A 22076-nucleotide genomic window follows, 5' to 3' on the forward strand; every position below is an offset into this window, starting at 1 on the left:
TAGTCTTATGGAAAATGTTGCATTACCATGTAAACAAAATGACTAGAACCTTGCCATAAGGAAAAAAGTTGGAGGTAGAGTGGGGTACAGTGACAGGGTAGGTAAACAAAGTTGTTTTGATACAGATATATTTCAAACAAATTCCTTCAGAAATAGCTTTACTCCGGAAGATTAAAAGTTTTGACACAATGTTTTCTTTTTTTTTCCCCCTGATTCTGGTGTATTTGGTAGCTGCTGAAGGAATGGTGTGCAACCACCTGTGTTCAAATGATGGCTGCTGGGGACCTGGGCCGGACCAGTGCCTGTCATGCCGCCGCTTTAGCAGAGGAAGGATCTGCATTGAGTCTTGTAACCTCTATGATGGGTAAGGCATCTTACAATGTTATATTTACCCTCTTAGCAGATCAGTTCAGATTTTAACAGTATAAAAAATGGTGAGTTTTCAGAATGTTTATGTAGGCCAGGATTTTTTAACAGCTATTATTACATAAAGGAGGCAACAAATAGAATTTTTGTGTGTGTGTGTGTTTTCGTTATTTATTTGACAGGTAGAGTTATAGACAGTGAGAGAGAGAGACAGAGAGAAAGGTCTTCCTTCCAAATGTTCACTCCCCAAATGGCCACCACAGCTGGTGCTGCGCCAATCCGAAGCCAGGAGCCAGGTGCTTCCTCCTGGTCTCCCATGCGGGTGCTGGGCCCAAGCACTTGGGCCATCCTCCACTGCACTCCCGGGCCACAGCAGAGAGCTGGACTGGAAGAGGGGCAACCGGGACTAGAATCTGGCACCCATATGGGATGCCGGCACCGCAGGCGGAGGATTAACCAAGTGAGCCATGGCGCTGGCCCCAGATAGAATTATTTTAAGGAGGAATAATTTTATTTGAAATAACAAGTCCTAATATATGTGTATATTAGCTATTATGTACATTTTAATAATTTTTAGTAAAATAGACAATTCCTAATATAGCAATGTATACTTAAGAAAACTAAAATATGTATTCTGTTTTCTTTATGAAAGCAATTATTTTATGGAATCCTACCTCCCATATGTCCTGATGATCTGGATTTTTTTCTTTCATACTTTCCTATTAATTTTCATCTTGAGTTATTGGATAAATTTTAATTTTTCTATATACATCATACATCTATTATTGTTTTAGGGAAGCTCTTATTTATGTATCTTTGACAACTGCTTAGCACTATAAAATAACTACCTTTCTAATTTCTAGTTGAGGAGGTTTTTGAAAGTATTCTTTCACTTTCTGTATAACCTAAGCAATATTTTAAACCAAATTTTTTAAATTCCCTCTGATACTACAACACATTGTAGTATCACATTGTCAGTAATAAAACCCACTGTTTATCTTTTGCATGCCATTTCATATACTCATAAAATCACTTTATCACAGCATAGCATTTTATGCTTAATACCTGTGTTTCATTAGTGGGATAATGCACATTTTAGTGCTGTGCCCAAGTCAAGTTTTCTTATATTGTTCAATTGAAAGATTTTCAACATTTCTTTAAATGATGTTTCAAATTTCTTTATTTAATTTCTTCTGAAATCTCATAAATTGTACAATTTTTAAAACCTATTTATGATCTTTGATAATATTATACTTTTGCATTTTACATCAAAATGACAAAATAATAATATTGATATGTCTCTTTTTTACATGATCAAAATTTCCTTCATGCAATTTGGGGAGGGGATTAAGTTTAAATTTTAACTATAAAATAAGTTAAGAATGTAATCATTTTTCAGAAAAATGTCAATGTGTAATTTTGTGAGGTACAATTGGCTTACAAATTTGATAATGAACAGTAAGTTATGATGTGCTGCTTGTCTCATTGTATTCTATTCATAGTTGTTCACATTTTTATAAGGATGTTTTCTGTACATAAAATCCTTAAGATCAAAATGTCCTTGTTTGTGTAGGAATTGATGCTGTAAACATTAAACTTAACAGACTTTGATTTCATTAGACAAATGTTACATTAAACATTTAGTGAATATATATGAGCAGTTCTAAAGAGAGAATGGATTCTAGAAACTACTTTTTCTAGCAGCATCAATGAGAACTGTTGCCATTAATAGTGAGAATCCTAAGTAAATGCTGGCTAAATTCACAACAGAAGAGGAGAAAGAATCAAGTCAAAACTAGAGCTCAGGGAGTCTGACTTTCATTCTGTTCCTTTTCAGAATAAAATTGTTTTTCTTTGGCAGGCTAGCTTTGAACTTCTTAGAATTACCAAATTCATAAATATGTGGTTATATTTACCTTTTTCTATCTCCATTTCTGTGAAACAGAGGAAATGTACTGTAGGAAAAATGTTAGTTTCCTAAGCAAACAGTGGTTACCTGACTGTTTTAATATTAAATTTAACATTTCACACATTTTCACCATTATATCAAATATGTTTTTCAATGCAATACTAAGGGAGTCCTTGAAAAATGAAAACATATATAATTTGAAAGATAATAATTGAAAGTATCATGTAAAAGTCTTGTGTATCCACTGTTGGGTCCCTCACCTGAGGTTGTGTGGTACTGGCGTGTTTCTTTCCATATTGCCTGGTGGTAAAGGCAACATGTAAGGGAAAATGAATTCAAATCTTAACTTATCACTTAATACTGAAGTTGTCAAACCTCAGACAAAAAACTTAGTAATTCTAAACTCAGTTTTTTTATATGAAAAATGGGAATGACAGTGGTATCAACTTTAAAAGATAGCTGTGTGGCCGGCGCCGCGGCTCACTAGGCTAATCCTCCACCTTGCGGCGCCGGCACAACGGGTTCTAGTCCCGGTCGGGGCACCGGATTCTGTCCCGGTTGCCCCTCTTCCAGGCCAGCTCTCTGCTGTGGCCCGGGAGTGCAGTGGAGGATGGCCCAAGTCTTTGGGCCCTGCACCCCATGGGAGACCAGGATAAGTACCTGGCTCCTGCCATCGGCAGTGCACTGGCCGCAGCGCCGGCCGCGGTGGCCATTGGAGGGTGAACCAACGGCAAAGGAAGACCTTTCTCTCTGTCTCTCTCTCTCACTGTCCACTCTGCCTGTCAAAAAAAAAAAAAAAAAAAAAAAAAAAGATAGTTGTGATTATCCTATGAGAAAATGCATAGTAAGCTCTTGTTAGAGTTCCTACCATGAATATTGTGATCATTATTTTCTTTTATTTTTTGGTCTATTAAACTGAGCTGATTAAATGGCTAAGTAGAATAGTTATCTTTAAAGCTACTGAAAGTAATCAGTACACATACACATGTACCAAAATCAAGGGAGCTTGTTTATATAAATAAGTTTGGCTATTAGTAGAGAATAAATCCTAAAAGGAGGACTTTTTGAAACAAAATCTTAAAAAAAGGAGAAAATCAGGCAATTGCTGGCTGATTAGCATTCAAATCCAGGTCATAGAAGTCACTGTATTTCAGCAACTCTTAAATACAATACACAAGCAATCAAAATGAAAGAGAAAGGTAATTTTCAATGGAGCCTTAAAACTTTTCTTATCTGGCAACTCTTCTGAAACTTTTAAGACCAACAAAAAACATCAAAGAGAGTACTACTCTAAGATCTTCACAGGCATTTTTGCATTTAATAATTGCAAACTCTAAGTGAAAACTATTTTCCCTTTTACAGAGACTATTTAGAAAACTGAAGCTTAGAGAAGTTGAGGTATTTAAGGCCTATAATCTTAAGTGTTGGTTCTTGAATTTAAATTTAGGAAAGGCTAGATGTGAAATCACCTAGTATTAATCACAGGATTGGTAAAGATAAGGCACACATAGAAAAATATCACAGTAGAATAGATGAACAAAAGTCAGTAGGCAATACTCACACTCAATGGACTGATTTGTTGGGTCAGATCTCAGTAAAACAGGAAGTCTGGAAAAGTCATGTTGGAGACATGAGCGGACAGGGAAGAATAGAGCAATGAAGGAGACAGTGATTAAAAACGTAAATAATAAGTTACAGACTACAAAATGGATCTTCTCTGAAATCAGAAAAGAAAGACAAAAGCCATAGTATTGAAAATATGTGGAAGAAAAGGCAATAGGTTTTCTCCATGACTTTTCATGACACAAGCAACCAGAACTGTATTAGTGAGCTTTGGTCACTTTAAGTAAATATGTGAGAGGAGCTTCTAAGAAAGGAAGGTTTGTTTGAGCTTACAGTTTTGGAGGCTCCCAGTCCAAGATTGTGTACTCTCACTAGTCTGGCATCTGATAAGGATGAAATGCCTGCAGAGGGTGGATCACATGGTGAGCCAGGAAGTAGTAGAGACTGGAAGCATTCTCTGCTTGTATAACCAGCCTTTTCACAAGACCTACTTTCTAAGAGCACACCTTCAATGACCCAAAAACCTTTCAGTAGGCCTACCTCCCAGATTCCATAATTAGATCAAGTGTTTATAATGTATTAACCATTAATATAAGACATTGGGGATTAGATATGTGCATGATATGGGGGAACCAAATCCTATTTAAACCATAGCATATGTCCTAAATCCCAAAACCTCATGCCTGCTCAGATACAATAGATACTTATTCTATCCAAAAAGTCCTAAAGTAAGGATAAACATTGTGGCCCAGTGATTTAGCTACCACTAGGGATACCTACAACCGTATTAGAGTGCCTGATTTTAGTCCTGGCTACTCTGTGCTTTCTATTCAGCTTCTTAATGTGCCTTGGAGGCAGTAGATGATGCTCAGATACTTGGGCCCCTCCACCCACAGAGGTAACCAGGATGGAGTTCCTAGTTCCTGGCTTTGGGTTGGCCTAGCCCTAATTGTTCTGGGCACTTAGAAAATGAATAAAAAGATACCATCCCCATCTTTTCACTTTTCCTTTAAAAAAAAAAGTCCGAAGATCTGAACTCAGTCCAACAATTATCCAGAATTCCAAGATCCACAGTCTTGTCTTAGCCTGAGGGCAAACTCCCTTAGCTGTGAACCTGCACAGTCCAAACAAAAGTTACCTGCCTCCAAGACACAAAGACATGCACAGGTCATTAATTTCTCTTTCAAAAAAAGGAACGCATGGAAATAGCAAGGATAACTGGGCCAAATCAAGACAGAAAGTCAACAGGGCAAACATTAAATACTAATGTTCCATGTCTAGGGAATCCCTAAGGATTCCAACACTGTGTTGGGGACTGGGCTCCCAATGGCTTGGGCAGCCTTACCCCTGTGGCTTTGTGAGTTACAACTCATGCTTCAGTTCTCATAGGTTTTATCTCATCCTTGCAGATCCACTAGAAATTGCCCTGGTCGGGCTATGAAGCAGCTCCACCCTCACCCTTCCACTTAACATTGCCCTAGTGAATACTCTTTGCAATGATTCTACTCCTGTGACCAATCTCTGGGCTCCTAGGTTGTCTGGAACATCCTTTATAGTATAGTTGGAGGCCTCCATGTCTAAATGTCTTTTTGATCTTTGCCCACATGGCTACTCTTAGGAGGCTGCAGAATGATGATGGTGATATTCTCAGTCTTTTCTTGCACACTGCTCATAGTTTTCCTCAGTGGTTACTTCACATTGCTGGCGCTTATACTTTTCTGAGGTCTCTTCTGCAGCTCCATTCTCAAAACTCCATTGGGCATTGTTCCGTGCAGAGGCTCCAACCCTGCTGCACAACTCTTTCTGGTCCTGCAAGCTTTCCTTTGAAATCTCAGTGATGCTGCCTCAAGGTATGAGCCCATACCTCCTGTATTCTGTGTGTCTTCAAAATCAGCATTACTTGGACACGCCAAGGTCTGCCGCAACAGGAGCCCTGCCTAGACTGGCAAACCCAAATCTGGAGCTAATCCCGGGTGAGCAGCTTTCTTGGGGGCTACTTTCCAAAAGGATTTTTCCTTGGAAATCTTTAAACAAATTTTTACTCCTAGATCTCTGATGGGATTGTGATGGAATGGACTGCCTGAAGATCTCTAAAATGTCTTTCTCCCATTAGGGGTCTTTTTTGCATGTACCATTAGTACATGGCATGCATTTCTTTGCATTCATCTTATTAGTAGACATTTTCGCCATCTCACTTTCCTTTCCCAAACGCACTTGTTCTTTCTTACTTCCATGCTAGAAGGAGAATGTTCCTGATTTTTCCACTCTTCTCCACTTTGTTCCCGATTTTCACTGTGGCACAGCCAATAGCACCTGTGATACAGCCTGAAGACTTCCCTGCCTTGAAATCTCCACCAAACTACTCCGCTGTTTTTAAAATCATCTTCCCAAAAGGTCTCAGGACATGGACACAAAAAACCCAGCTTCTTTGTCACCGTGTAACAAGGATTCCCTTTAGTCTAATTCCCAACAGAATTTTTATTCTCATCTGAGATTCGTCAGCATGGCCCTTACTGTCTGCATTTCCACCAGCACTCTGACGAGACTTCAGAATTGCCTGAACTACTCTGCTTGCAGCATTCAAATCTCTCTCTAGCCTGATCCTTCAAACTCTTCTAACCTTTTCCTGAAAATAAATTCTAAAGGCTCTTCTACATCTTCGGGCATAATCCAAAAAATGACCCCCCAAACTCTGCAATTTTCTGTATTAGTCAGCTTGTTGGTACTTTAATTAGAATACCTAAAAGGAGGCTGGCACCACGGCTCACTAGGCTAATCTTCCACCTGCGGCGCCAGCACCCTGAGTTCTAGTCTCGGTCAGGCGCCAGATTCTGTCCCAGTTGCTCCTCTTCCAGTCCAGCTCTCTGCTGTGGCCCGGGAAGGCAGTGGAGGATGGCCCAAGTGCTGGGGCCCCTGCACCCGCATGGGAGACCTGGAGGAAGCACCTGGCTCTTGGCTTCGGATCGGCGCAGCGCGCCGGCAGTAGCAGCCATTTGGGGGGTGAACCAACGGAAAGAAGACCTTTCTGTCTCTCTCTCTCACCGTCTACTCTGCCTATCAAAAAAAAAATACCTAAAAGGAACTATCTTACAAAGAAAAAGTTGTAGTTTATAGTTCTGGAGGTTCACAGTTCAATTCAGGTGGCCACATTGGTTCAGGTGTCTAACTGATGTGGTAGTACTCACGCAGAGCGATGTTGAGCCAGGAAGCAGAGAGGGAAACTAGGCTGAACTACCCTTAAGTAACTACCACTCAAGAAACCTCCTGGATTCAGTCCCCGTGACCACTCTGGGCCTGCCACTGAGATGCCATAATTACATCAAGTTTCTGCCTTTAATCTATTACCCATTAACCTTTCAGGGGACATCCAAACTATTATCAAATCACAACAACATACATTTTATACTCAACTTTAGAAGTAGAAAAGTGGCTTTTACAGAAGAGTAAGAGAAGCATTATCCCTGTTCTAGCAGTATAAAACTTATGATCTTCATTTAGTACCATAACCCTTTAATCACCTAAGAAACTATTATCTAAAACCAGTAATTAGCTGAAGATCTCCGGGTTTGCTCTAAATGTCATAGGATTTCACTATACAAACCGTGTTTTTAATTTCATTTGCAATTTAACCATCCCTGTCCACCATACTCAGTCATTTTGATCTTTGTATGAATCATCCAAAAGAAAACCTGTTCTACGTAACTGAGATTTTGTAAAAAAGAAAGGGAGAGTTGGAGGGAGGAGAGGGAGAGAGAGAAAGAGAGCGAGAGTTTCCATCTACTGGTTCACTCCACAGATGGCCTGAATGGCCAACTCTGGGCCATGCAGAAGATAGGAGTCAAGAGCTTCATTCATGTCTCCCATGGGAGTGCCATGTAGTCCATCTTCCTCTACTTTCCCTGGGCCATTAGTATGGAGCTAGATCAGAATTGGAATGTCTGGTACTCAAATGAGTACTCATGTGGAATGCTGGCATAGGGGGTGGCGGCTTTACCTGATATGGCACAACATTGGCCCTGTAACTGAGATTTTAAACTTAAGAAAATTCACAAAGTCTGAATTGTAACAAACTAAATGCAACTTAAAATTGCAGCACTTAAAATGCAACTAACTGTGCATTCTGTACATAATTAAACTATTTGTGCTCTTCATTAAAAAAAGTTATTTTGCCTTGGAATATATATAGTTTTACTTTTAAAATAACCTCTTAATCCAACCAACAAAAACATAGCTCAACCCTTTGAAATTCGGTGGCTTATTAAGACTAAAGTAGGGCCGGCACCGTGATTCACTTGGTTAATCCTTCGCCTATGGTGCCAGCATCCCATATGGGCGCCAGGTTCTAGTCCCGGTTGCTCCTCTTCCAGTCCAGCTCTCTGCTTGTGGCCTGGGAAGGCAGTGGAGGATGGCCCACGTGCTAGGGCACCTGTACCCGCGTGGGAGACCAGAAAGAAGCACCTGGCTCATGGCTTCGGTTTGGCGTAGCTCCGGCTGTAGCAGCCATTTGGGGGGTGAACCAACAGAAGGAAGACCTTTCTCTCTGTCTCTCTCACTGTCTAACTCTATCTGTCAAAAAAAAAAAAAAAAAGACTAACGTATTCAAATGAGGAAAACATGAACACTTCATGTGAGGAGAAAATATATTTGAACTTATCACCTAATTGATCCATTATTGTAATATTTATAATAATGATATTAGTTTGGAATGATAACTCAATATATAAATGCACAAAATAATGTAGTTACAAATAGTCAGATTTTGTTAATGAGTCATAGATGACATTTTAGACAATCTTTACACAATACCCTATTCTTGTTTATTAGTAGGAATGGGCTTGTTTAAACATCTTGTTCCTAACTGACATCCAATTATGCAAATGAAAAACTGGTTATAGGCATTACTTGGAAAATGTATGCAGTCATAACGTGCAATATACAAATAGCCACAAAAATATAGGAGTATGAGAAAAGATGACCATAATTCCAGTAGATTTCAATTAGAAAGTTTTAGGATATTACCATTCAACTTTTAAAAAATCTTATACCATATAGAATTACTTCAAAAAGAATGTAGGCTAAAGAAAGATGTTATGATATCAGATCAATAATCTAAGAAAATAAAATCTACTATAAAAAGACTTTTTTTCTAATTCTCCAAGGCAGATATTTTAAAAGAAGAAAAGAAATCAAAGTGTTTTTTGAAGTTTCACCAAAAATAAATTGAAGAGTCTTGGGATTTGAAGGACAAGGATGGGGAACATTCATGTAACTTAGCAACAAGAAAACTACAATAGTTCCTTCAGAGTTCACAAATTAAAGCTTCAGCCAGGAATAACATTTTATATGGAGACAAACAGGCACAGCTTTATGCATAAAGGTAAAAACAGTTTTGCTGTGTCATCAGAAGAGTTACACTTTCTTATTTTTAGACTGTGAGAATCTCTCTCACAGGAGAGAAGTTTCCAGAATGAGTCTATCGGTGAATACAATGGAGGGCAAGAGGAGCCATCTGGCTTTACTTTATCTTTTCTCCTAATGGAAAACTTATTCCTTAATGTACTGGGAAATGGTTCTGATGCTCCTGGCTCATCGAGAAACAAACTCTAGAATTTACCCTGCCAATAGGACTTTTAGCAGATGTTACTTCATTTATTAAGATGACAGCTTATTTGCTTACACCTCCTCATGTAGCTGATGTTTTCACAGCGAATTTCGGGAGTTTGAGAATGGCTCCATCTGTGTGGAGTGTGACCCTCAATGTGAGAAGATGGAAGATGGCCTCCTCACATGCCACGGACCGGTAAGCTTAAAGACATCTGTGGCTCTGTTGGCTTAACTAGTATCATGTATCAGTGTTATGTCATTGTCTTGTCAGTTATCCATTCATTCAATAGGTATTTATAGGCTACTAGAAGAAAACATTTTTTTAATATTCTATCCTCAAGAGGCTTACAGTTTAGTAATAGAGATGAACTACTAAAAAATTCAATGCCATGAATATTTATTCCCTAGATAATGTATTTAAACAGAACTATAAGATGCCAAGTTTTCCTGGGAGATTGCAGTGTTGAAAACAGGGATGCACAAGTAATTAGGTTAAAGCATAACAATTGATATAATATAAATAGGCATAAGTTATTATTGGAACACAACTAAAGGAGAAACTAATTCTGCCTTTGAAATGAGTATTGGGGCATCAAGGAAAGCCCTTTAGAAGTAGTTCCTGAGCTTGTAATCAAGAAAACCTGAAAGAAATGTGGAAAGATAGGCAAGTGCCAAAGTTCATGTATTCAAGGAAAATTGTAATACGTTCTGACCTTCTTTCATCATTTCAGTGTTACAGCAGTGTGAAGTACAGTGGAGAGAAGGAGGAAGTCAATACTCGGAAACTAAAATCTAAAGCATTGTTATAAATATGATGGCAGAGAGTAGAATTCGCTCTGAGAGTCTGAGAGACTTAGGATCAGGGAAGTCCTCATGAGTGGATTTTCAAGTATACTTTGAAGTTAGTATTAGAGAGAAATTGATAATTATTTTTAGACCTCTCTTTGCTTTCCATCATTCAGGCTTTTCCTGGATATGCGGTCAGTACGCTTTTGCCATTCCAAAGTGTCATATTCATCCTACTTTAGACAAATCCCCAGTTTATCTGTGTTATTGAGTCATCTCTCAGTAGACACCTTGGGAACCAACATTTGAGTGCAGCCAAGAGCTCCATATTGCTCCATAAAAATTCATTTGAAATTAAATAGTATTAATTTTTCTATGAGAGTGTGTGCTTCAGCACTTAATTAGCTTAGAAAAAAGTATCATTGAGACCTCCAAACTTCCATTAGGCCCCAATGAGCCATTCTGGAACTTCATCTAAAGTAGAATTGTGGAAAACTTGGACAATTCAGAGGACTACCACAAGGATGCTTAAGCTTGGGAAATCAGACCTCTAAGAAAAAGAAGTGATGTTATTGGCCTGAAGAACCAAAGCCTAAAAGGCAATTTAATATGTAATGATCTCCAAGTAAGTATGCAAAGGGCATATGCAGTTATTTTCTTTCTCCACCATGGACAGTAATGCAAAATATCATTAATCTGCCACAGAAGAAATGGGAATGTCATGAAACATAGGGAATGTATGTCTGTACTAGGTAGTAAAAGCAAGTTGTGATATAATTAGAAGAGTTGATGTAAAACATAATTTAGGTGAATTCTTGACTTTAAGCCAGAGAATGGAAAAGGGTATCATCTTTCAGAGAGACTAAAACTTAACGTGCAAATAAAATGTCAAGCATTTGACCATCTCCTCTGAACAAGGGTGGAGACGGCCAAATGTCTCTCGGTTTAGACATAGTCTATATAGGACATAGGTTTACAGCAATACCTGTGGAAAAATCATGAGCAACTGACAAATTTTCTAATGTTTCATTTGTGAACCATTATGGATGTCACTGTACTGAAAATTTCTTATTACTATTTTCTAGATTAAATTTTTCTTTACTATCCTTACCCCTTTATTCTAAACAAATGTCTAAGAAATCTCTTGTTTATTTACTCAAAAAATATTGTGTAGCAGTCTCTTTGCATCAGACTCTATCAGCTAGCCTACTGCTGAGTATTTAATATATTAACAGAGTAAAAAATAAATGGTGAAACCATATGCATGATGAGGGCTAGGGATCCAAAAAGACACAGCTGCCCTCCATGCAAACATCTCTAGCAAAGAATGAAAGTTATTCAAGAAAACTATATGAATGTCCTATGTAGAAATCACATGATTCATTGTAATCACCACTGGGAGTCCAGCGTGGTTTGAGAATATGGGTATACACCTGCCCTGCTGCCCTCAGAAGTGCCTAAGGCCAACTGTAGATGCTGCCTGCCCCAGAGACTAGTTAGGACAGAAAGTTGACACTAACAGTAGAAGAATATCCAAGCAGTATCAGTAAGAATAGCTGCCCTCCCTACACAATAAAAAGCATAATAATAAAAAACCTGAACTCTACCATACATACTGTTTTGTCACCTACTTTTTCTGTTATGTAACATGGGCACGTGTCAATGCCAATATATAAACTTTTACTTAGCTTCATAAGGTGTCATTGACTGGAGGCACCATGGTTTAACCAATCCTTATTTGAGAAAAACATTTTGCATCATCATGTGTGTATACTCTTTAATATTTTATACCGTTGTAAAGCGTATTATATATACTTGATTCTTTACAATAAGCTTTTAGAGACAAAATAAATAAATAAATGTTAAAAAGGTTTCTTAGAATTTAGTGTGGAGCCATTCTTTCCATATTTCAATTTAAATTTTCATACTAGTCTTCTCCCATCTATATTATTCTGTACAGTAAAAATGAATCTAAGTTATGATATTTTGATTTTAAATGCCATTTTTACTTTTCAAATAATCAAATATTCCTATTAATTAATATGTTGGATTCAATAAATTGTAAAGATAGAAAATTAATTTGTTGAGTAGTGTTAATTGTTTATTAATATACCATATTTTTAGAGTTAGTTTCATGGGGAAGATCTCTTCTATGAGAACTTGATATTTTAAAATTTATAACAAAGTCTAACTTTCCTTAATGAGAGAAGCCAATAGCTGCCCCATAAGTATGACTAAACTGATTTTCAAGAATGAAGAAATTCCATGACTGCATTACCTACTAACCAGAAGTCAGAATTATTATGATCACTATGAATCAAATTCATATTCATGATTTAGCAGGCAGTATAGAGTGTTGTGAGCTACTTTGCATGCCATGTATTTATACATACTTTTTTTCAGTGTCTTTTAGATGTGTCTCACACTTAACCAGTGAGGAATAATCTCAGAAAGTTGAAGAATTGTTTAATATATTAGCTCTATGGGATCATAATTTCAGTGTCAAATCTTAGGGCATTTGTCAGTTCCACCTTCTTTCTATTCATCATGCTACCTCCTGTTGCTTGAAACTATAGGAATGAATAATTACATTTAAAAATATTTTATTTATTTATTTGAGAGGTAGAATTACAGCCAGAAAGAGGGAGAGACAGAGAGAAAGGTCTTCCATTTCCTGGTTCATTCCCTCAAATGGCTGCAAAAGCTAGAGCTGGGCCCATCCGAAGCCGGAGCCTGAAGCTTCTTCTGGGCCTCCCGTATGGTTGCAGGGTCCCTAGCACTTGAGCCATAGTCTATTGCTTTCCCAGGCACATTAGTAGGGAGCTGCATCAGAAGTAAAGCAAGCAGACAGAAACCAGTGCCCACATGGGTTGATGGAGCCACAGGCAGAGGCTTAACATACAATGCCACAATACTGACCCCAAATAACTACTTTTTAAGTTCCTGCCAATTTCTATTTTTTTTCCAGTCTATTCATCCATTCATGTGTTCCTCAAAGGATAAGACAATTTATAAAAATATACTTTAAACAGTCTAAAAGTTAAGATTTTCCACTTTTCAAAATTACTTGATAATTTTGAGAGAGGAAATAAGCTTTTTATTAATGAATGCCTTATTCTGTAATAACAGCATTTACCTGGACAGATAACTAAGATTATAACCTAGCATTAAAATTAGGAATTGATATGCCCAGAGATCAGAGAGAGCAAGAACTCAAATCAGTAGAAGGCTAAGGAATGGGGCATTTCTCACAGTTTTTAATTTCATTTATTTTTTTCCAGGCAATAATGGTTCTAGTCTGGTGAATGTAAAATTCTTTCTGAGAAAGTGACTGTTCCATGTAAAATAGGAAGGTATTATCCTACTTAAACATCACAGGAATTCTAGATAACTTTGAAAGAGAGAGATTTGAAATAAAGGAAGTTCTTTGCTTTTATGCCCTTGTCTGTCTGCACTTGGACTTCTTTTTTATTCTTTTTGTATTGTTTTTTTACAATTTTATTCATTCCATCTTACCTTCACTACTACTGTACAGACCTATTAACAGTGGGAATGTGAGAAGAAAAAAAAAGCAAAGGGAATTAGACAAAGGTGCAGAAGAACAAAATATAGGCTAGAGAAGCAACAAGAGAAGAAAAAGGATAGGAGAAGCCTGGATTTTAAAATGCATCTTTATAAAAGCTAATAGAACTGGTAAAGTCAGGTTCATAAAGGTTGTGCTAGACAAGCAGCAATGACCAAGAACACAACAAAGGACCCAGCAGCTTGGATCCAGAAACATCACCCACTCTGATGAGCAAGGTAAGGTCAGACTGCATGGGTCTGTGCCGCTGTTGGTACAGCTGGAGGGAGAGCCTAGTGGACTGCATGCTTTTTTTTTTTTCCCATTCTGGATGAGCAGTCACTCTGTTGCCCTCAGGGCTCGGGGCCATCTTGATGGAAGGGAAGTGATGCCTGTGAGCACTCATGTATGTGCCCAGCACAATTGTGAAGCCAGTGGGGCTGCAGCCTACAGATATTGTGCACAAGTATGATCTCAGGGGCGAAATATCTGCAATTCCCACTGACTTTGAGTCTAGCTGCAACTCTGGGAACCCTTCAGTATCTTTGTGAACTGGACAGGCTAGCAGTGTGGAGAGGGTACACTCCACCCTCCTTGCACTCCTTGACCATGGGAGCCCTGGGTGCTGAGACTGAAAATACTGTAACTGCATGAGAGGAAGCAGGATGCAGCTGGGTTTCTGGGCAATCACTGGGTGCTACTGCACACTGTTGGAGCTCCTTGGTTGCCAAGAGCAGCTCATTGCAGTGGGAACCATGATCACAGTGAGAACAGTGCAGATCATTTGTGCAGTACATATGGTTGTGAGGATTAGTGTTGAACACACTGGGTGCTAACACCAGGCGTTGCTCAGCTTGAGGGAGAGGAGGTAAGGAGGTGATCACACCAACAGAGGTGACCATTCTCCTCTCTCCTGTTGACCAGAGGAGAGTGATGATGCCCAAGTTGAGTGTTACCCTGGATACTTACTCCACACTTAAGCACTGACCAGAGCTCCCTGGCCAGATCTTGGAATTCAATGAAAGTACAAACACCCACTAAGCCACGGTGGCATAGCTCAAAAATAAAAGATATCAGAGGTAAAAAAACAGAAATTAACTTCACAAATGCCTAAAAATAAATGCAGAAATTCAGGAAACAAGAATAAGGGAGACACCATGATCCCCACCCCCTAAAAAGGAACACAACAACATTACAATATTGGAATGTGAAGATGAAGAGTTTGATGAAATCCTGGAAATCTAATTCAAAAAATTAATCATAGATTACTCAAAAGCAACCGGAAGAACATCCATGAACTGAAGAAAAAAACACATGATATGAATGAAAGTTCTTCCCATAAAATTGAGATTTTAAACAGAAATCAAAATGAAATATTAGATATGAAGAATTCAGTAGATCAAATAAAAAATGATAGAAAACCTTAACAACAGAATTGGTGAAGCAAAAGAAAGAATATCCAAGCTAGAAGGCAAATCTTAGGAAATCATTCAGTCGGACTGAAAAAAAAAAAAAAAAAAGTAGAAAACTTAAAAACAGGCCGGTGCCACAGCTCCCTAGGTCAATCCTCCATCTGAGGTGCCGGTACTCCATGTTCTAGTCCCAGTTGGGGCTCCGGTTCTGTCCCGTTTGCTCCTCTTCCATTCCAGCTCTCTGCTATGGCCCAGGAGTGCAGTGGAGGATGGCCCAAGTGCTTGGGCCCTGCACACCATGGGAGACCAGGAGAAGTACCTGACTCCATTTGGGGGGTGAACCAATGGAAAAGGAAGACCTTTCTGTCTCTCTCACTGGCTAACTCTGCCTGTCAAAAAAAATAATAAAAAAACTTAAAAACAATGTTGGAGATTTATGGAATTATCAAACAATGCAACATATGGGTCTTAGGAGTTCCTGAAAGTGTGAAAAGAGAGAATAGAGTAGATGGCCTATTTAGTGAAATAATTACAGAATGCTTCCTTAATTTCAAGAAAAAAAAAGAGACATCCAAATACAGGAAACACATAGAACTCTTTATAGACATGACCAGAAAAGATCTTCACCATGACACATTGTAGTCAAGCTTTCCATAGTAAAACATAAAGAAGAGATTCTAAAATATGCACAAGAGAAATTCCGGATTGCTATCAGAGGATCTCCAATAAGACTCACAACTGACTTATCAGAAATCCTACAGTCTAATAGAGAACAGCAAGATCTTTTCCAAGTCTTTAGAGAAAAAAAAAAAAAAAAAAACTGTCAACCCAGAATACTGCACCCTGCAAAGCTCTCATTTATGAATGAAGGTGAAATACTTTCCATAACAGACATTGAAAGAATTCTTTACCACTCATCCAGCCCTATAAAAGATGGTTAGCGATGTGCTACACACAGAAACACAGAAAGAAAGCCATCATCATGAAAGAACGTGAAGACAGAAAACCCCCCAGTAAAAGTACAAAAGAAATCCAAAGTAAACAATAGGAATATTCATGGAAAAATGACAGGGCCAAGTCATTACCTATCAATAGTAACCTTGAATGTAAATGGCCTTAACTCCCCAGTTACATTCTGGCCAAATGCATTAGGAAACAAGATCCATCTATTTGCTGCCTACAAGAAACACATCTCACCAACAAAGATACACATAGACTGAAAGTAAAAGGCTGGGAAAGATATTACATGCTAATGGAAAGAAAAAAAAAAAAAAAAAAAAAAGGCAGATGTAGCCATCCTAATAAGATAAAATAGATTTTAACATAAAAACTGTTAAAATAGACAGAGGATGTTATTTAGTGATTAATGGATCAATTCAACAGGAAGATGGGACTATAATAAATGTATAGGAACACAATTATAGGGCACCTGGATATTTAAAAGAACTGTTAACAGCTCTAAAGGGAGACATAGACTCTAATACAATAGTAATGGGGAACTTCAATACCCTACTTTTATCAATGGATAGATCAACCAGACAGAAAATCAACAAAGAAATAACAGAGCTAATCAAAATTATAGACCAAATGGGCCTAATCAATATCTCTAGAACGTTTCACCCCACAGTTACAGAATACACATTATTCTCATCAGTGCAAGGAACTTTCTCTAGGATAGAACATATACTAGGCCATAAAACAAGTCTCAGCAACTTAAAAAAATCAATATCATACAATGCTTCTCTGATAACAATGGATTGAAGCCAGAAATCAATAACTCAAGAATATCTAGTACATATGCAGACTTGGAGACTGAACAACATGCTCCTGAAAGAGCAGTGGGTCATAGAAGAAATTAAAATAGACATAAAAAAAAAATTGGAAATGAATGAAGATACCAAAACACTATATCGAAACTTATGGGATACAGCAAAACCAGTGTTAAGAGAGAAATTTTTACAATTGGTGCCTCCATCAAGAAGCTAGAAAGTCACCAAATAAATGAGTTATCAGTGCACCTCAAGTAACAACAACAACAAAAAAAAAGACAAACCAAACCTCAAATTAGTAGAAGGAAAGAAATAATTGAAATTAGAGAAAAAATAAATAAAATTGAAACAAAAAAAATACAGAAGAGTGATGAAATGAAATGCCGGATTTTTAAAAAAGTAAACAAAATTGACACATCATTGTCCCCCCCCCCCAAAAAAAAAATAACCATCAGAAGACCCAAATCAGTAAAATCAGAGATGAAAAAAGAAATGTAACAGATACCACAGAAATAAAAAGAAGCATCAGAAATTACTACAAAAAGCTGTATGCTACCAAATCTGGAAACTAAAAGAAATGGATAGATTCCTGGACACATACAACCTACCAAAATTTAGTCATAAAGACATAGAACACTTTAGTAGACCAATACCCCAGATGGAAATTGAATCAGTAATAAAGACCCTCCCAACAAGGAAAAACACAGGTCCTGATGGCTTCACTGCTGAATCCTACCAGAAATTTAAAGAAAAACTAGTTCCAATTCTTCTCAAGCTTTTCAAAACAATTGAAAGGGAGGATATCTCCCCAAACTTCCTCTGTGAAGCCAGCATTACCTAAATTCCTAAACCAGAAAAGGAAACAACAGAAAAAGAGAACTAAAGACCAATTTTCCCTGATGAACAGGGCTGCAAAAATTCTCCCCCCTCCCCAAAATTAGCCAATTGAATCCAACAACATGGCAGAAAGATCATCCACCAGGACAAAGTTTGATTTATCCCTGGTATACAGGGGTGGTTAAACATCCACAAATCAATAAATGTGATGCATCACATTAAGAAGCAGAAGACTAAATACCATATGATTATCTCAATAGATTCAGGGAAAGTATTTGATAAAATTCAACATTGTTTCATGATGATAACCATAAGCAAATTGGGTATAGAAATAATATTCCTTAACATAATCAATGCAATTTATGACAGTCAGTATCTTAACTGGATGGGGAAAAACTGAAGGCATTTCCACTGAAATTCAGAACCAGACAAGGATGCCAACTCAGAATTACTATTAATATAGCCCTGAAAGTTTTATTCAGTGCCATTAGGCAAGAAAAAGAAATCAAAGAGATACAAATTGGAAAGGAGGAAGTCAAACTATCCCAATTTGCAGATGACATGATTACAAAGACTATTGGAACTCAAAAAAGAGTTTTGTAAAGTAGAATATGAAATCATCACACAAAAATCAATAGCCTTTGTATACACAAACAATGCCATAGCCGAGAAAGATCTTCTAAGATAAATCCTTTTCACAATAGCTCCAAAAAAATTAAATACCTTGAAATGAATTTAACCAAAGATGTCCAAGATCTCTGTGATGAAAATTACAATAAAAAAAGGAATAAAAGAAGACATTAAAGTGGAAAATTTTTTCATGTTCTTGGGTTGGAAGAATCACTATCATCATTGGGGTGGGCGCCATGGCTCACTTGGTTAATCCTCCACCTGCTGCGTCAGCATCCCATTTGGGTGCCGGGTTCTAGTCCCGGTTGCTCCTCTTCCAGTCTAGCTCTCTGCTGTGGCCTGGAAGGGCAGTGGAGGATGGCCTAGGTGCTTGGGCCCCTGCACCCGCATGGGAGATCAGGAGGAAGTACCTGGCTTCTGGCTTCAGATCAGCGTAGCGTCGGCCATAGCGGCCTTTTGGGAAGTGAACCAACAGAAGGAAGACCTTTCTCTCTGTCTCTCTCTTTCATGGTCTATAACTCTACCTGTTAAATAAAAAATAAAAAAATAAATGAAGAATAACTGTCATCAAAATAAATGAAGAATCAAAAATAAATGAAGAATAACTATCATCAAAATGCCCATACAATGAAAAGTAAAGTGCCATCCCAATCAAAATGCCAACAACATTCTTCTCAGATCTAGAAAGAATGATGCTAAAATTCATATTGGAAGCACAAAACACCCTGAATAGCTAAAGAAATCTTATGCAACAAAAACAAAGCTGGAGGCATTACAATACCATATCTCAAGACATACTACAGGGAAGTTATAATCTAAACAGCTAGATACTGGCACAAATACGGACATGTAGACCAATGGAACAGAATAGAAACTCCAGAAATCAATCTTTGCATCTACAACCAACTTATCTTGGCAAAGGAGCAAAAACCAATGCCTGCATCAAAGAGAGTCTCTTCAACCAATGGTGCTGGCAAAACTGGATCTCCACATGCAGAGGTATGAAACCTCACTCCTTACACAAAAATCCACTCAAAATGAATCAGAGACCTAAATGTACAATATGATACCATCAAATTATTAGAGAACATAAGGGAAACCCTATAAGACATTGGCATAGGGAAAGAATTTATGGAAAAGACCCTGGAAGCTCAGGCAATCAAAGCCACAATTGACAAATTGGACTACATCAAGCTGAGAAGCTTCGCATCTGGAAAAGAAACACTCAGCTAAGTGAAGAGGCAACTGACAGAATGAGAGAAAATATTTACAACCTATGCAACTGATAAGATTAATTTTCAGAATCTGTAAAGAGCTCCAGAAGCTCAGCAACAACAAAACAAACAATCCAATTGATAAATGGGCAAAGTCCTGAACAGACATTTTGCAAAAGAGGAAACCAAAATGACCAACAGACACGTGACAAAATGCTGAGGGTCACTAACATCAGGAAATCCAAATCAAAACCACAATGAGGTTTCACTTCACCTCTGTTAGAATGCCTCTCATACAGAAGTCAACAAACAACTAATACTGGTGAGGATGTGGGGAAAAGGGTGTCCTAATCCACTGTTGGTGGGAATGTAAACTGGTGCAGCCACTGTGAAAGACAGTAGGGAGACACCTCAGAAAGCTGAATATAGACCTACTGTATTGACCCAGGCATCCCACTTCTGGGGATTTACCCAAAAAAATCAATTCAGCATATGAAAGGGTGATTTGTACCCCCATGTTCATTGCAGCTAACTTTACAATAGCTAAGATATTTAATCTACCCAAATGTTCATCCACTGAAGACTGGAAAAAGAAATTATGGTATATATACAGTATGGAATACCTGGAAAAAAAATCCTGTCATTTGAAACAAAATGGATACTATTGGAAACCATTATACTTAGTGAAATAAGCCACTCACAAGAAGACAACTATCACATGTTCTTTCTGTCTATGGTAACTAATACAGTAACTAAAAGGTAATCTGTGTGAGTGAAACTGACACTATATTATGCAATGATTTTGAATAGCCATTGTCTTGACTGTTGAGGAACAATGTTTTATTTTTTAAAAAACTATTTATTTATTTATTTGAAAGGTAGAGTTACAGAGAGGCAGAAGCAGAGGCAGAGAGAGAGAGAGAGAGAGATAGAAAGAGAGAGAGAGAGAGAGAAGTCTTCCCTCTGCTGGTTCACTCCCCAAGTAGCCACAATGGCCAGAGCTGGGCCGATCTGAAGCCAGGAGCCAGGAGCTTTTCCCATGTCTCCCACATGGGTGCAGGGGCCCAAAGACTTGCGCTATCTTCTGCTGCTTTCCCAGGCCATAGCAGAGAGCTGCATCAGAAGTGGAGCAGCTGGGACTCAAACCAGCACCCATATCAGATGTCCGCACTATAGGCAGTGGCTTTACCCACTATGCCACAGTGCCAGCCCCATAATTTTTTTGTTTGTTTCTGTTTATTTTTTTCTATTTTCTTTGTACTATTTGGAGAACTGTCTACTTAGTGTAGGGTTAATCTTATGAGTATAAAGCTAACTGAAAATAGATCTTTGTAAAAAATAAGAATGGGAATAGGAAAGGGAAGAAGAAGGGTGGGAATGTGGGTGGAAGGTAGGGAGGGAGGGATGAGTCACCATGTTCCTGAATTTGTATATATGAAATGCATGAAATTCTTATTCCTTAAATTGAAAAAAAAAAAAAAAGAAAGAAAAATGAAAGGTTACGCTGTCATAGCAAATAACTGGCACAAGACAGTAGCTTTCAGAAAAACATTTAACTCTTTTTTATGTAAAGTGTACTGGAAGCCTGGGAAATGCATTCCCCTCCCTGTAAAATCCTAGCATTCTAGGATACCTTGAATGTATGGCCCATCCATATACACAGGGAGCTCTTGAATCATGGCAACAGGAAAAGAGAAGACTGGAGACTTTAGCACTGACCATCTCCTGTGTCACCTGCCCAAAATAAGCCATGCTTTACTTCTAGTGTGAAGGGAATTACATTCTTCCCATACAGGTGGAAGAATAGAATTAGATACTGGAATATTGTAGCTGTGTCTCTTACAGTAGCTTCCTGAAAAAAAATCATCCCAAGAAAAAAATTAATGTGTCTACCAGGATTACAGCTGTCTTTCAGTTCCCAGGACAGATTATTGAGTGTAAAGGTAGCTTAGGTTCAGGGATAAAGAAGAATATCTCATATCCATTTTCTATTATTGTGATAGTTCATTTACCGCACCTAAGTTCTTAAAAGATTTGGGAATACAATAATAAAAGAATGAGCATTATACACATATATTTCTGAAAGTCTCTTTATTATGGAAATTAAATGGGAATCAGTACATTTCATTTCTTTTGAGATTTGTCAGGACATTTTTTAGTAATGTCAGCTTAGCATATTACATTTCAAATAGTGATAATACAATCAAATAGTTGATATGCTTAAACAACAAAGAAGAATAAAAAATAATCAAGTATACCTAAAGATTAAATATGAGCTTAATCTTTGCTTCTTGAATTTTTATATCTTCTGATTTCACCTTGACATTATCATATATTACAAAAATTTAATAGAAAAATAATTCCTAATTCAGCCTACAACTGCCTAATTTGTTAATAGCAAGTTTTATTCTGTGTTCTGCAAAA

General features: G+C 37.8%; 1 protein-coding gene across 4 annotated transcripts in view; it reads left to right on the plus strand.

Annotated features, from left to right (window-relative positions):
- Positions 1-22076, plus strand: part of ERBB4 (erb-b2 receptor tyrosine kinase 4) — a 1252881-nt gene that overhangs the window by 937671 nt on the left and 293134 nt on the right. For all 4 annotated transcript variants that reach the window (XM_017343079.4, XM_008259104.5, XM_051849159.3 and 1 more), the window contains exons 13-14: positions 232-364; positions 9545-9638. In XM_017343079.4, the coding sequence (XP_017198568.1) occupies positions 232-364; positions 9545-9638 (227 nt within the window). The remainder of the gene's footprint in view (positions 1-231; positions 365-9544; positions 9639-22076) is intronic.

Source organism: Oryctolagus cuniculus, chromosome 3 (genome assembly GCF_051225735.1).
Source record: "Oryctolagus cuniculus isolate XC-2025 breed Fujian yellow rabbit chromosome 3, ASM5122573v1, whole genome shotgun sequence".
In the NCBI taxonomy this organism is placed as follows: Eukaryota; Metazoa; Chordata; class Mammalia; order Lagomorpha; family Leporidae; genus Oryctolagus; species Oryctolagus cuniculus.